The 15,827-nt window shown below is 38.8% G+C and overlaps 1 protein-coding gene across 1 annotated transcript; it reads right to left on the bottom strand.

The window, feature by feature from the left end:
- Positions 1–725: 725 nt before the first annotated feature.
- On the bottom strand, positions 726–15,371 carry PLAA (phospholipase A2-activating protein). Its single transcript, XM_009872361.1, has 13 exons — positions 15,182–15,371; positions 13,313–13,413; positions 13,084–13,204; positions 12,498–12,665; positions 11,073–11,208; positions 10,447–10,616; positions 9,184–9,341; positions 8,015–8,237; positions 6,927–6,995; positions 5,279–5,350; positions 4,627–4,728; positions 2,966–3,130; positions 726–1,430 (listed from the first exon to the last, which is right to left on the bottom strand). Exons 1-13 carry the CDS (start codon positions 15,351–15,353, stop codon positions 868–870), a joined length of 2,220 nt encoding a protein of 739 aa, XP_009870663.1. The 5' UTR covers positions 15,354–15,371; the 3' UTR covers positions 726–867.
- Positions 15,372–15,827: the final 456 nt, after the last annotated feature.

The following is a 15,827-nucleotide window of genomic DNA, read 5'->3' as shown; positions in this document are numbered from 1 at the left end:
GAAAGGACCTTAGAGATCATTTTATCCAGCCTCCCTGCCACCAGGGACGCCACCTCTCGACTAGATCAGGCAACACATGGGGACCAAACGGGAACCGAACCCGCGACCTTAGTGCTGTTAGCACCACGCTCAACTGACTGAGCTAACCGGCCCCCCTATGATTCGCACAGTTAGAACGGAGTATTTCAGCCATTCTACAAGCTACAAGATAATTCACTCACCAGTGGAAGTACAAGAGCTGTATGGCATCACAAAGTCACCTAGTTCCAAGTTAAGAACAGCAAGAGCCACGGAACAGCTAGGTTTTAAAAACAGAGCGGAAAGAAACTGATGGAAAATTAGGTAAATGCTGCTTCTTAACCACAATATTTGACAATGGTTAATATTAACCAACTAACATTATGATAATAATTAATATTAACCAGCTAATAAGGTTATGAAAAGCACAATTAAACTTAATAGTTATCAGGGCCCCATCTCTGCTCACGAAAAGCACCGTCAAGAAACAGCCTCACTGTGCTAAAACACAGACATGTGGTCGGGGTGGGTGCTACGACAGTCCCTGAACGAGCCACTTCCTGCATTTCCATCTAGATGGCCTTTAGGTATTGAGATGGTTTGATTTCTTCATGATCTACTTTGATGTGAGCTACATCAGAAGGACTTCTTGAAAAGATGCTGTGCGCTATGGACTTCAGAAAAGCAGTCACATGATAAACAGTGTAAAAAGTTTTATTTGTATCTGTATCTTCCAACAAATCAAGTGTAATTCATCCCCAGTGTTTTCTCCATTATAGTGTGTCATAAAATATGAATAAAAGCATCTCTTCCTGCACACACTGCGTCTCCAAGTGCTGCGATAAACAATTATAGCAGGTTAAGAACAAACCTACAGCACTCCTTGACTTTAGCTGGTTCTGACACAGAGGCATACTTTTTTATTTGAGAGTCAACTCCGAGAGACTTAGCTAATTGCAAAGCATTCGTATCGTCACTGATCAGTGTCCCCAGAGCCACAAGCAGTCTAAAAATGGCTTCAAGATCTTGAACAACTTCCAGAATGGTGCTGATTACCGACAGACACTGAGCTTTGCCCTCAATGTTGTTGACTCTATGTAAACACACAGCATAGTTCAGCACCAGCGTGGCAAGTGCAATGTGGATGTTCTTATTGCCCGATTTCGTCTCTATGGCTTGTGTCATGATTTCATCCCTCCGATCCATCATGAGCTTCTGGCCTGCCTGGCTGATAAAACAGTTGCACAGAACTCTCAGTGCCAGCAGCTGGTTCGCTTGCTTTCCTTTGGGGTTCAGGAAGTTCAGGAGAAGGATGATAAATCGGACATGATCCTTTTCACTGCAGAAGCTCTCATTAACAATGGGATGCCTGACAGACAATCTAAGAATGTCTAAGGCTGGAAAGACAATATCTAAGAAACAAAGCAAAAAAATATTTTAGTGTTAATATTGCGTTATGTGGCAAATGCGCTGGTGAAATGTGCTGTGCTCATGAAACCCCTGTTTTTGAGAGCAGATAGTAATGGTTTCATTCAGAAAGAGGTTTAGGTAAAGCACAAGATGCTTGAAATTCATAAAGCCAAGTGCTCACAAACCCATTCTAGTAACAATTCAACTATTCACAAAAAACATGCCTCTTAATAAATAAACCCAGTGCTTTGTGAGAAATCTTCAAATCTTTCCTAAAAGCTCTAACTGATAACACCAAAGGCAAACACAAATCCAAAAAGGTCTCTGAGAGCTTTTCAGTGACTCAACATCCCTACACAGGCAGCATCTTCATCCCATATCCTACAGTTATACATAGGTATGTATATAGATACCTATATATATATATAGGTGTGTATATATATATATGTAAAATTGCTCACAGGAAGAAAACTGAAAACAAAATATCTTTAGGCTACCTTCAATTCCCAGACATGATATGCAAAGAAAAACAAAAAAGTCCTCAACTGATTGGCTGAAAATCCATGTAAGGAAATTTAACTGAGAGCGTGTTCAGCAGCACCCCCTGCCACTTCCCAAATTTCAAATATATCTGGCTCTAGTCTACTACTGGTATCCCACGCTTATAACCAAATCAAAACTGAATCTGTTTAACTAGTTTAGTGTTTCCTGCAGATATGCAGAACCTTGTGAATTAATGCTTTGTACAGTACTAAGAGTCTCAAAAGTAGAAAGACATTGGCCATCACCAGCTTCCAGCTGCGTGAAACAGTTTAAGTGGTGCTACGTAATAAACATGAATTTCAGACCATCATACTCTTGCCATTAATAGATCTTTAACTGAAACTTCAAGACAACAGTTGATTTTGATTGTGTGTTTAGAATCTCTATATACAATGTATCCTTTTTTTCACACAATGTGCAGTAATAACCAAAACCAGTCCATCTAATCCATCAGTGCTGACAACAATACCTTATTAAATTTTATCACCTTCACTTGCATTCACTCAGATCATTTCACTAAGCCAGTCTGACCACATAACCTAGTTTAAGTAACTTCTTTCTACTACATTAAGCAGAAGCTAATTTTGAGATTTTTAAAAATAATTTATCTCCATCATTTAATCTCTTATTTGGCAATAGCTTAGGACTCAACCTCGCACTTCTTTGCTCAATTTCCAAACAAGCCTCAGGCTTCTTTCTTCAGGATGCTCTTGCTAATGAAATAACCACTACTGATGTTTATATCAAGTTTCTCCTTTATGTCAATGTTTGTGCCAGCTACAAAACCAAACAAACAATCACTGATTCTGCCATTCATGTCATGGCCCCTGCTACTGATCAGTGCTGCTGGCATCCGTTCATCATCTTCTGGTTTCTACAGGGATTACAAACTCGTTGAGACAGACTCTACATAACAGCCAGCACAACAAGACGTGTTCGTGGTGAGCTACCGAAGAGATGACAGACAGTACAAAAAACAATCACAAGAGCCTACCTTCTGGCCAGTTGATTGCTCTCCACAAAGTCTGCAGTTGCTGTGCTGTAGGTGTTCCTGCAGAGGTGTTACATGTTGCAGACAACAACTTTTCTAGGATTATTAGGTCATCTTCTGTGAGTTTATATTCCTCACTTGCACTGCCATTGAGTTCCTTTAATTTGCCTGTAAGATCAGCAGAAGAAGCATGCCCTTCTGACATTAGAACTTCACAAATCCAGATCATGAATGAAATACTAAAAAAATCACTTGACAAACAAGTTTCAACTGTTGTAACTGTTGAGGAAGGGGGCAGATTTTTAAACATTATTTTTCCTGGTTTCATAATTTTCTAACTGCTACTATTAAGCAGCCTTCTAAGATTGATTCAGTATTCACATGTGAACCCACATACAGGCAAAAACACAGGAAAGAACCACAGGGCCATTAGCTTTCATAACTGAAATATGATTCCTTTTTTGCTTTAGGTAGAAGAAACAATGAAGTATGTTTAGTGTGATCACAGGTTTTGTATTTTTACTTATCTAAGTGCCACAAGCAAAATACGACTGCGTCCTGTCCTATATTCAAACTTCAATGTAATTTCAAAACTGAAGTATGGGAAAAATTATTTTAATGCACAGCATTTTCATTAAAATGGATCTAGTATTAAGCACCTGCCAGTTATGGTTCTCCCAGAACTGAAAAGGGCCATGTCAATAAACACACAAGCAGGCAGAATTGCATTCGTACATGCTTTTGAGCTTTATAATAATATGCACAAAAATCAACTGTGGCCTCTTACCAAAAAAACCCCAACAAACCACAAAAAAACCAAACAACCAACCAAGGAAAAAACAAAACCCAAACGTACATCTATTAAATCTATTCTGGTCTACCTATATTTAGAAGTGCATTTCACTATCTTGTTACAAAACTGTAGGGAACTCAGTAAACCTAGTTTTCAGATTTTAAGTTTCAAGAAATCCATTAAGCTTGTGGCTAGTAAAGTTCTCCTTCAAGTACACTGGACAAAAATAAAGCGATGCATTATGTTTTTAAGTCTAAGTAAAAGTCTCTTCTTTGCTATAACATAGCAGGATAAAAGTCAGCCAGTCATGTCATTCCCCCTCTCAGGAACTTCTACTCAAAATTTTACAGTAAAGCCTGTGCAAAAGTAAGAGGAGGCTAAATCTCTTTAATAGCAACAACCTCCAGGAAAAATAATTTCTAGTTTGAAAAATCTCCGTTTTCTCCCTGAACAAATACCACGGCACAAGAAAATTCAAGGAAACAGGGCGACGCTGACTGAAGTTTCTGACATTTTAAAAGAAAATGAAACCTGAATAATACATAGAAGAGAAATACTGCAGACAGAGGGCCCCAGAGGTAACTTAACAGACTTGAGAAGTGGACCCACAGGAACCTCGTGAGGTTCAACACAGCCAAATGCCAGAGTTCTACACCTGGAATGGGGCAATCCTCAGTATGAGTGCAGACTGGGCAGCGATTGGACTAAGAGCAGCTCTGAAGATGAGGACTTCAGGATACCAACAGATCAAAAATGGGACATGAGCTATCAGTGTGCACTTGCAGCCCAGAAAGCCAACTGTATCCTGGGCTGCATAAAAAGAATGGTTTTTTATTAAAAATAGAACCATTCCTGAAATTAAACCACTGACCCAGTATCTGAGTGGGATTGGCCTGGTCAAAAGTCACAGCATCCTTCTTCGGAAAATAAATATTTTCAACTTCTGCTGCAGCTGATCTGTAGGCACCCATTCCTACATAAAAGAAATATGAAAAGTTCAACCATGGTGTGTGATTTAGAACAAAGATCCTCCCCACCCCTGAAATACTATCTTCCGAATATGTTCATAATGAACAGGCAAAGTTTTTATATATTGGCAAATCTGTAGATATGACCAAATTATATCACATGCGACAGTACCCTGTCATCTCTTTAGAAAGAGTAATAAAAAGCTTAAATCATGATCTATAATGACTCCCTGGGATAACAGGTGAATTAGTGGCTGATACTGTGTAATTTTCATTAACTACATATATTAATTTCTTTGACCAACAACATAACTAGTAGGAAGACAAAAATCCTCTCAAAACCAGATTATTACCATGTCTTCTAAAGCTTCCATCCACGATTTCTGTGTATATCGGAAGGCTGTTATTTCTAATTTCTGAAAAACTTTCAAGCAGCTTCCATCTGGTCATCATTTTTAATTAAGTATAAATTTCCATCAATATAGAATACACATCAAAGGAAAAACTGATGCAAAAGATGAGGGATGCTTTTCACTGGCAGGCATCACATCTTACCTGTATATGGATCAATCCCACTCCCTGGAGCTCCTGCATTTGATGCTGAGCCAGGAACATAGCGACCAGCACCTGAACAGAGACATTGGGCATTTCAAACACCACCACTGGCAAAGAGGTAATGCATAGCTGTCTTTAGTTACTCGTTTTCAAACATCACAATTAAAGGTGTTAGTTTACATTACGGGAAATGAAAATAAGTCTTCAACACTAACTGAAATTTAAGGATTGAATCCATGCCTCTGTGTGGAGGTGGTGCTTGTGGTTATGATGGCATTTGCAAGTCAAGTGACCCACAGCTAGCAGACGTTGTGGAGGAGTCTCCAGCAGCCACCGGTGCCAAGGCCCTGGGTACATCAGGCACATTACACATCACAGGCTCCAGGGGGAAGGCACCCCTGCCCAGGCCTGACCTTTCTCCGTGTCTGAGCCCAGCAGTGGCCTCCGTCTGCAGCAATGCAGCCTCAGACGAAGGAGTTGCAGGGTCTCTGTGTCTGCCAGTACCATGGACTGAGCCACACAAAGCAAGGACAGACCGCTGGAAACCGCAGCAGAATAGCATCAGAGAAAGACTTTCAAGATGGGGAAGGGCGAAGGCTGTGGCTTTTGGCAACAGCACAAAGGCTTCTGCTCCTCCTGTAGTTCTCAAAGGCCAGAACCAGCACTGCTCAGGAAAAACACACAACAGGGGATGCACCAGAGCCAGACGAGAATGCTCCTCGTGTCTGCAAGAAGTGGAAAGCCAAGCAGCAGTGATGGGAGGCTTCCTTCTGCAAGGCATGGAGGCACCCATCTGCTGACACGACCCACTGTCTCAGGAGACTCGTGTCTGCTGAGAGCCAGGATGCTGCAGAGAAAATGCCAAGGCTTGGCTGGCCTTCAGGCTATTTCCCTGCTACTCTTTCAAACAGCCTTCAACGATACTGCCAAGGTAGTCCTGAAGAGTATCAAGAGCAATTAGACTAGTGATTACAGCTCTGGGGGCAAGGGTGAAGGGCTTAGGTGGTGGCTCTTTGACACTGCCAGCAAAGCAAAAGCACTTGAGCAGAAATGGACTCATCAAGTGGATCAGTAATTCACTGCACAGCTGGTTTTGGAGGCACGACTTTGACATCAATGAACCCAGGGCCCCCTCTGAGAAGCAGGACCTACTGATTAGTGATATGGTAAGTTTGAAAAAGCACAGCTGGAACTTCTTTGCAAACAGACTTTGCTAAACTAATGTGGAGGACTTTAAACGAGCTATGCTAGGGACAGTTAAAATCTAAACTTCAGGGTGGAAGGTTACAATAAAAGTAATGTAATAATTAAAAAGTAATCATAAGGAAAAGAAGAAAACCACTTTATGAATATACCCATTCCTGTGTTAACCATGCATATGAGAAATTGATAAAACTTAAGTTTTGAGACCTCTCCGTAGAGAACAGAGTGACAGAGGCAGAGCAGACAACAGAGGGCTCTCTTCGACCAAAAAAAGGTCTGGACACGCTTCAACAGCGGTGGAACCTGGATTATCCTTCTCTCCCACGCTACCACCCCAGATGGATAACTGCAAGAAACTGTCCCGGACCCAAAAACTGAATGCAGCTGAACATGATACAACATGCATCTTAAATGCCAGCAAGAGAGATTATGAATTTTGCATTACCTGTGAATGGATCTGCTGCAGGTACTGTACTCGATCCAGATGCAGAGCCTGGAACATAGCGTACAGCACCTAGCAAAACACCAATAAAATCAGTGACTGCCATATACAGCTTCATGTTGTTAAAATGTCAACACTTTTCAGACAGAAGCAGCTCAAAAATAAAGCCAAAGATCAAACATGTCTTATTGTTTATTGTGGCATTATAAGAAATCTGACTCTATCCACATAGAAGTCCCCTGATGGTGAATAAATTCTTCCTAATTATTTTGGGGGTTAGAAATTTGTTTTCCGGTGCACATGCATTACACATCTGGACAGAGCCAAATCAAAATGACACACATAAGTTCAGATGACTGCAGCTCCAGGAGTTACACCTGAACCTGATTAGCCTGTATTATAAGTTCTAGTTCATTTCAAGAAAAAGATGTAGCTCAATTATTTTAACAGCAATTTATTCCTAACTATCTCTGTGATGAAACTAGAGTGGTTTATCTCGTAAATGCGATGAGCAGAATGTAATTGACTAACATGGTTCAGCTTATGCATAATTAACTTGTTTTAACATAGTTTTAGTTCATTCTCTAGTTAAGTTTATTTCATTAATTGCCTTAGCAGTACCTTGCCACCTCTTAGAGTAATATGAAAAGTGGAATTTTCTTCCACTGAGAAAAAAGACTGGACTGAAAAGTACAGCTCGATTAAAATTTTTAAGACTTGTACTGACAAATACTTTAGAAGTTTGACAAGTTTTCATATTTTTCTTGACAGATCTACCTGTGCCCTCAGTTGTCCGAGGACATGAAAATCCTGTGTAAGAAATGTAGGAGCCTTAACACCGAGGTCTGCCTGAGCACAGTGAGAGAGGGTAGTGACTGAGAATTGACAGGACACCTGGGCCCAGGGGGTGGCATCAGTGACAGAACATCTGGGTGAAGGCCAGTCACGGGCAGTGTCCCACAGGTGTCACTACTGTGTTCAGTCCTGTTCCAGGTCATTAACAAAGATGACAGAGCGCAGCTCAGTGAGTTTGAAGAAACACAAAACTGGGAGGAGCAACCAATGTAATTGTCTAAACTTTAAATTTTTACCTGTGAACGGATCTGAGAACTGAGCAGCGCTCGTACTCAACAGTGTTTGCCCCTTCGTGTTGTCCATGATAAACTTGGCCACCTGATCCAGAAACATGGGGTTCAGATCATTCTTTTGCAGAAAGTTGTATGCAGTCAGCCAGGGATCATCAGTGATGTTATATGGCAGCTTGTACGAAGGCCCACTTTCATTTACATCAATAGTGAAAACATAGTCATATTCCTTTAAGCAGTTAAAAAAAAAATAAATCAAATGAGAAGCTTGTCAGCACTTTTTACATAAGGATGTATGAAATACAGACTCGTAACAGCCATGGGCTAAGCCTAAAAACTTTAATACTGCTACTTGTATGCTCTTTCAACAGTACTCACCTACACAGGCTGCAAGTAAAAAACACGTTTTGCAGAATTCTCAGTCTCAAGGATAGGCTAGAACAATGTATCATGATAATGTGTATGCAGATACACTAAAAAGTAACAGGTGTATCAGGTAACTGTAACGGATGGCTCTGGCTGCTTGCAAAGCTACAGGGCAGTCAACATCTGGAAAACCTTCAGTCTTAAAAGCACACTTCTAACACAAGAAAACAATGAATTCCTAACATTTCTTTAAACCACATGAGAGATAAAATTATTATTTCAAAGGCATTCTAGAGATAAAATTATTATCTCAAAGGCATTCCTTCTGTGGTGGCACCAGACTGAGACTTCTCTGTGCCTCTATCGGTGAAGGAAACATTTTTCAGCATTTTTGTCTTTAGGTTCAAAAGTTACTATAGGAAAGGGGTACACACAGCCTGGTACCTAATATTTTAACTAAACCTTGATTAATTAAAAATAACTTTTCAAGGTATTAGCAACAAATACTAAATAAATACTCAGGAACTTGACCACTTCTCTACTAACAGTTTACCTTTCTTCAAAACAATGTCTCCATTGGCTTGCTTGTTTTACAAGATAAGTTTTTAAAGTAATAATGCAAGTAGTACTTATTAATACTTCTGAGTTTTACATCTGAGTTTTAACAGATGAAAGAAAATTTAAAAAGTACCCATAAATATCTATTTTCTAAATTGTGTTTTATCTAAGCAAAGACTGGATTAAATTTCTAATGGCAATTTAAACATTTTACTTAGGAAGGAGTAAAATCAATTAAAGTTTACATATACCTTTCCTTCAAATAAAACCTTTCCAGACGTTTGTTGTGTGGCTCCAGAAGAACCAACAACATCACCAATCTTTATCCATCTTCCTTCACTAACACTCCACTGATATGCTTCCACTTTCCCATTATCTTTAATTAGCCGTGTCTGTCCATCTCTTGTTCCTGTAGACAGGAATGTTTAGTAAGAGTTTGAACAAATTTAAGAACATAGTTTACTTTAGGGAGAGAAAAACATCTTCAAATGGCACTCAGATTTAAAGATGAGAAGATTGTTCATCGACATTTAAAGTTACAGCACAGGAAGTAAGTAGGTGCTATACGTCGCAACAAGAATAGCAGAAAACTTGACCACAGCATTTTACAGTTACAGTAATGGTGTCTGCCACTAGACTAAACTGCAAAAGCATTCTCTAAGTCTTTCAAAAGTTTACCGTTTTCCCAGGTTGATATGATAATCAAGAAAGGTGGTATTCCCCCACAGATTAACAAGATGGAAAGCTTCATATGATGGTAAGGTTTAGGAGACTTGCTGATCAGAGCCCAGGGCTGAGGTCACTTGTCACTCTGCCCTGGGAAAAAGTATTTCTCTATTTCAGAGTAATCTTAACCACCACTGCTGCCACTGTATTTTCAAAGAAAGAGCAGTCAGGCACTGGAACAGGGTTCCTAGGGAGGTGGTTGAGTCACCTTCCCTGGAGGTGTTTAAAGGTCAGTTAGATGTAGCGTTGGAGGATATGGTTTAGGTGTGGACTCTGTAGAGTCAGGTTATAGGTTGGACTTGATGATCCCAAGGGTCTTTTCCAACCCAAATGATTCTACGATTCAGTAATCTCCCGAGTACCTGGAAAGTGTGAATTCAAAAGACAAAATATTTTTCAAGCCAAAAGCAAAAGCAGAGAATTTACGTCTACTTTTCTTTTAGGAAAAAATGTCTACACTCAGTAGTCACATTTGCAAACTAATTGCCTCATACTATTGGTATGTAGCCACAACAGACCCAAAATGTCTCAAACACACTGCAGCATCCTGAATTCCACCTTCTCCTAAATTATCTCCTACAAGAAATACTTTTACTGTTTTAGCCTACCAAAAAAAAAAAAAAGTTTAAACTAGTCTTACCTCAAAAAGAATCAATGAATGGAGACGTTTTCTCCACCAACTCCACTGAAAGTAATCAAAGCCTTAATTTTGGAAACTATGAGAAGTTTGGTGTCGCAGAACAAGGATTTGGAAGCATGCCTAACATGATAAAAGTGAAATAGCTTACCAGGATCCTTAAGATGCTCTCTTCCAGGAAGATCATCAGCATTAATATCCCCCAAGTCACCAGTTTTAGGATCAATGGATGATTGGGAAAGCTCATTTTCAAAAGCTTGAATCTCCTCAGCACTCGCTGTACGTTCCAAAGATTCTGTAAACACTCTTATAATTCCATCACTGAATGAAAATATTTAAGCAAAAATACTATTTTAAATGTCAAAATTATTACATATATTCTAACGGTGACTTCTGTGTCATGAGAAACCATCATTGTTCCTAACAACCCCTCCCAATTACTTTAATGAAAGGAATCTGCCTATGCTAAAAACATCCAGAGGGAACTATCTCTAGCACAATTTTAAGATCAAGGCAGGATATTCCTGTCAAAAGGGTTCTTTATACAGTACTTCAAGTCCATTCTCACTATATTCATGGTTTGTCACATTTCTAAAGAACTCACCCTACCTCTGCAATTCACATAAAATAACTGACTTTTTGGCTGAAGCATAGCACGTATTTAAATTTAATCCACATACGCACTGTGAAGACTGTATTTTTAAATACAGATAGAACTGATACCTGAAGTGGTTTGTGGATTTAGATCTAAAAATACACAGAATAAGACCTAGATACCTTGCACCAACTACGATGTCACCGTTGTCTAACACACAGCAGCACCACACGGACTGAGCTGGGAGTCGGATTGTCTGAGCGCATTCCCCTTGTTTCCAGATTCTAAGAGATCTATCCTCTCCAGTAGTTACAAAATCTGAAAAGAAAAAAAAGAAAAAAGAATCCACATTTTTATAGTACATTTTTAGTGTGCTGTGACATTAGATGCCATTCTGCAACTGGGTATCTAAAAATTGGAACAGTAAAAGAACTTTTCTATAACTTAATACTTCTCTTATTTGCAAGAAGAGAGTTGAAAGAAGGCCCACATACAGTTGTCTTCTCCAAAGGAAAAAAACAACCCACCCTCCAAAAAGTGCATACATTACAGACTAAGTAGACAGACAGAAAATGAAATTATGCTCAAGACAACAAATGATTCCCTCCTCCTTTCACTAGTTCGAACAAGGAACTCAGAACACTTTTGTAACCATCACTGTTCTGTTTTACACAATACTTGCATAGTTTCACATTTGTTTCAAACTCAGACTTTGCAAGGTAGGCCTGTTTTTTTCAGGAAACATGCATCAGGTACTTTCCAAAGTCTGTGAACACCTGGTTTTGGCGGGGGTAGAGTTAATTTTCTTCCTAGTAGCTGGTACACGGCTGTGTTTTGGATTTAGTATGAGAACAACATTAACAACACACTGATGTTTTAGTTGTTGTTAAATAGTGCTTTTCGTAAGTTAAGGATTGTTGTTTCCCATGCTCTCCCAGAAAGTAGATGTGCTGGCTGGCATCAAACCACAAGAACCACAAATAGGGAATTTTAAGACACGGGAGATTTAAGGCACACACGTCCACTAATACATGTGCACTTGACCTGTCTGAACAAATGCATAAATGTCCTGTACACCCTACACAGGTCACTGGTGCTGAATTCCTTTTGCAACCGTCTGCAGGTTAGTTCTGAATCTCTATACCTCTAAATCTGAAAATGATGCAACTAAGCTGCACACATAGAATTCTTAATCTATTTATAGTGTCTTTTGAAAGCTTTCTGTGCAAGTGTCTAACTTAACATTTTCCCAAACTGATAAGCCACACGTTAACATTTCAGTACTCCGCAGCAGCGCTGAAATCCTGGTAGCAACCTAAATTATAGCTTTGTCTGTCACTTGGCCAAAGTTTCACTAAAACCTCACAATTAGGCCTCATGCAGTACCCTTCATCTCACCTACTGCCAGAGCAATTCTGCCAGATGTGATGTGGAGTCAATCACAATACTTTTTTGATTATTTACACTGAAGGAAAGAAGTAAGTTAAACACTACTTGAGTTCTGTAGTTGTGGCAGCTGCGAAGAACTACAGAATGCCTACCTTATCATCTCATTTTGTAAGAATGTTTGGTAATAGTAAAAAAAAAATAAAAATAAATCTTCCTACCTTTACATTTAGGAAAGACAGAGATGCTGTATATGTAATTGGTGTGTCCATAATACACCTGCAGACACTCGCCAGAGATCTGCCACCTTCGGACACTGGCATCATTAGCACAGGAGAGGAATTCCGCCTCACTGAGAATAGCTAAACCTCTCACACAATCTTCATGTCCTTTATAAAAGAAAGGAAAACATTTATAAAAGAAAGGAAAACATTTATAAAAGAAAGGAAAACATGTAGTGCAGTATTTCTTTTCATTAGTAACAGTATGCCATTTCTTTTTAGCTCACATCTAAATCCTGGCAACCAATCGTCATCATGGGAACAATCAAAAAAAAAAAAAATTCACTCCCATTACACTCTGAAAAAATATTCAATTATTTAAAAAGTGATGTGATTTCTGGGCATGCAACTTGAGAGACTTTAAAAATCCTGCCTGCCTAAAAATTGTTTATCTACAATTATTTATTACTATTTATTACTACATTATTATTTATTGTTTGTCTACAGTTTTGTGAGGTTTTAATTCCTTTCTCTTTCTAAAAAAGCATATGACCTTGATGAAATTACCAACTGCAGCAATATTTACCAGTGAATGTTCTTTCACATCTGCCTGCCTTCCACAATTTAATAGTTTTGTCAGCTGAACCAGTCAACATTAGTCCCTGTTCAGGCAGTATCTTCACTGCCCATATTGCAGCTGCGTGACCCTGTAAAACAACAAAAAAAAACAAACAAAACCCCACCACCACACTGTTAGACTTGTCAGAATCAAATTCAGAGTACCTATTTTATGTTCATGCAGAGGAACTTCATACCTGTAATGTCATCATACATCTGTCATTCAGCCAGACCTTGGCTGTTGTGTCCCATGATCCACTTAACAACGTGCCAAATTTCCCAGATGAAAGGCTGCAAACTGGAATGAACGTTAAAATCAGTATTGACAGGTTTCTTGCATTGCCACCGATCTTACACCAGAAATTTGAAGATAATTATTTAAGGAGAGTTATTTGGTATTAGTAACATATTTAGTGTTGAGGAGTTTGGGCAAGAATTAAGTGGAAATGCAGCTGCACTGCAATCTAGACAGGAGCTGCTTACAGACTTCTTCACTTTAGGTTATAACATTTCGCATCTTTTCATCACTCTTGTTTAAATTTCTCTTAGTACCACATTTATTCTCCTCAGACTAGAATATGTTGACAAGTAGGCTAGATAACTAGTCATAACAGAGAATTAATGCAAAGGTTTAGTTTAAAGATTACAGAGAGGGCCACGACTCCATCAACATGTATTAATTTATGTCCACAAGAAGCAAAAACCTAGTACAAAAATTACTTGGCTCACCTTCTTAGAAGGCAAAATATTGCTAACAAGAAAGTGTGGCAACATGTAAAGATTTAGCAAAGAGACACTCTGCAAATGCTCTAGTAATACATAGAAATAAAACTGAAGACACACAGTGCTAACAAGGTTTACTACTAAGTTTACAAAAAGAGCCACATCATAAACAGAGTCCCTTGTCCATCTAGTCATTCACAAAAAGGAAAGAATGGCCTAAAGTCTCTTGCCTCTGTGACTCCACATGAGAACCGGGCAGTATTCTAGCCCTATCACATGCCATCTCCTACTTTCTCCCCACTTAAAAACAGATTTTACCATTAATGTAATTTTATATTTTTAATGTTTTACTTTGCTGCAAAAATCGCTACACACACTTTTTTTTTTCTTTAGGGGAATCTGTAACTTATCTGGAACATCTCAACCCTTTATACACCTCTCGAGCAATCCTGTCACGTTATTTTAGCTGCTCATCCCTCCCAGGTTTCTGATAAAGTACACAAGTTATTACATGCCTCCTTACAAAATGACATTGTCTTCTTTCTGTCTCAGAAATAGTCAAGAGGTTTGTAATATAAAAATACGTTTTAGATGCTGTTTAGCCCTCTAGAGTATTTTCAAACTGGTCTCCACAAACATTGTTTAACACAGTTTTTAAAAGCCCCCAAACTTTCAAGACTTGTAATGTTTATTTTTGACACTCTAAAATTATTAGACTGTTCAAAGGTCTATGAAATACTATATCAGCTCACAAAAAGACCAAATTAGTACGCTAACATGAAAATTGCTTTATTTTTTATTATACAGCTCCAGAAAAGGTATACAAAATTGGTTTAACATGTTGCGTGTTGCACTGACCCGACTAAAGAGATGAAATTTCTGGAGTGAACTTTTAGTCTTTACTGTGCACTTAAACCATCAATTAGTATTAGATCCCCATCTAGGTAATAAAATAGACAATGAAAGTTTATTTAGGAATCTGACTTTTTCCATTTCTATCAACTTCGATATAAAAAGTAAGCTTAATACAGGGAGGACTAAATTAACTGTTTCTTAAAAGTACAGCTCTTGGGAAAAGGGTAATCACTCCTTAAATTGTCACGTGCTCATACACACAGTAAAAGCCAAAGCATCCATCAGTGCACACTTGGAGGCCGTCGCAATGAACCACATGGTACGAGCTGAGATTATAAAATCCTACTTGCAGAGGCCATAATTAAATTGTTTGCTAAATTAAATACCAATGAAACCAAACCTTACTTTTGTAACATCAACTTAACTTCCTCTCTAACCAATCACACCAACTTTTATGCAGGGGACTCCAAAACAAAGTGACAACGTACCTGTGTTCTTATGACCCTTAAGGACGTAAAGAGGAGCTGTGTTGTCAACCGTGAAAATGCAGATATTGTGATCATTGCCACCCGTTGCAATCAGACCACGAGGATAGAGGTCACTTGGAGGTATGATGCACACACAGGATACAAAATTTGAGTGGCCACTCATACAGTGCATTTCAGTAAAACCCCTGTTAGGACTAAACGTATATGACAGTCAGTTCAGAATCGGGACAGAAACAGTAATTGTTTGAGGCACTGAATTACAAGTGTTTTATACTCTTGAATTAATAATTATGCTTGTATGGTGCTGAATAAATACTACAGATGACCCAGAAAGAATGCAAAACTTGGGAGAAAATTTATATCCCAGCATTCCCACTCTGTAAGCAATATTTAAAGCTTTGCACTCTTTTTTTCAGTAACGGTAGGCCTGGAAAGACTTAGTTTTTCATTTTCCTTGTTCACTGGGAAACAATATGCCAAATTTGGTCAGAAGTAATTACAGTCTGCCTTTATGAAATCATTGCTCTCTCAAGATTCAAATACGTATCCCAATACACCCTAAAATAACTGAGCATGTAAATGAAGATCATCTACCACCTGCCAAACCTTTCAACTGGCTCTTGATTAGCAGAACTGTAGAGGTTAA

This window comes from Apaloderma vittatum, unplaced genomic scaffold (genome assembly GCF_000703405.1).
Source record: "Apaloderma vittatum isolate BGI_N311 unplaced genomic scaffold, ASM70340v1 scaffold41616, whole genome shotgun sequence".
Taxonomy (NCBI): domain Eukaryota; kingdom Metazoa; phylum Chordata; class Aves; order Trogoniformes; family Trogonidae; genus Apaloderma; species Apaloderma vittatum.
Note: the sequence above shows the minus strand (reverse complement) of the source record. Positions and strands in the feature narration are given on the sequence as shown.

Bases quoted from the DNA above. Each gene is read 5' to 3' on its own strand.
- PLAA (XM_009872361.1), bottom strand. From the start codon at position 15,353: ATGCACTGTATGAGTGGCCACTCAAATTTTGTATCCTGTGTGTGCATC. The intron at 13,414-15,181 runs GTACGTTGTCAC...CGTTCATTCCAG, and splicing joins TAAGGGTCATAAGAACACAG to TTTGCAGCCTTTCATCTGGG. The intron at 3,131-4,626 runs GTCAGTGGTTTA...CTGATCTTACAG, and splicing joins CAATCCCACTCAGATACTGG to GCAAATTAAAGGAACTCAAT.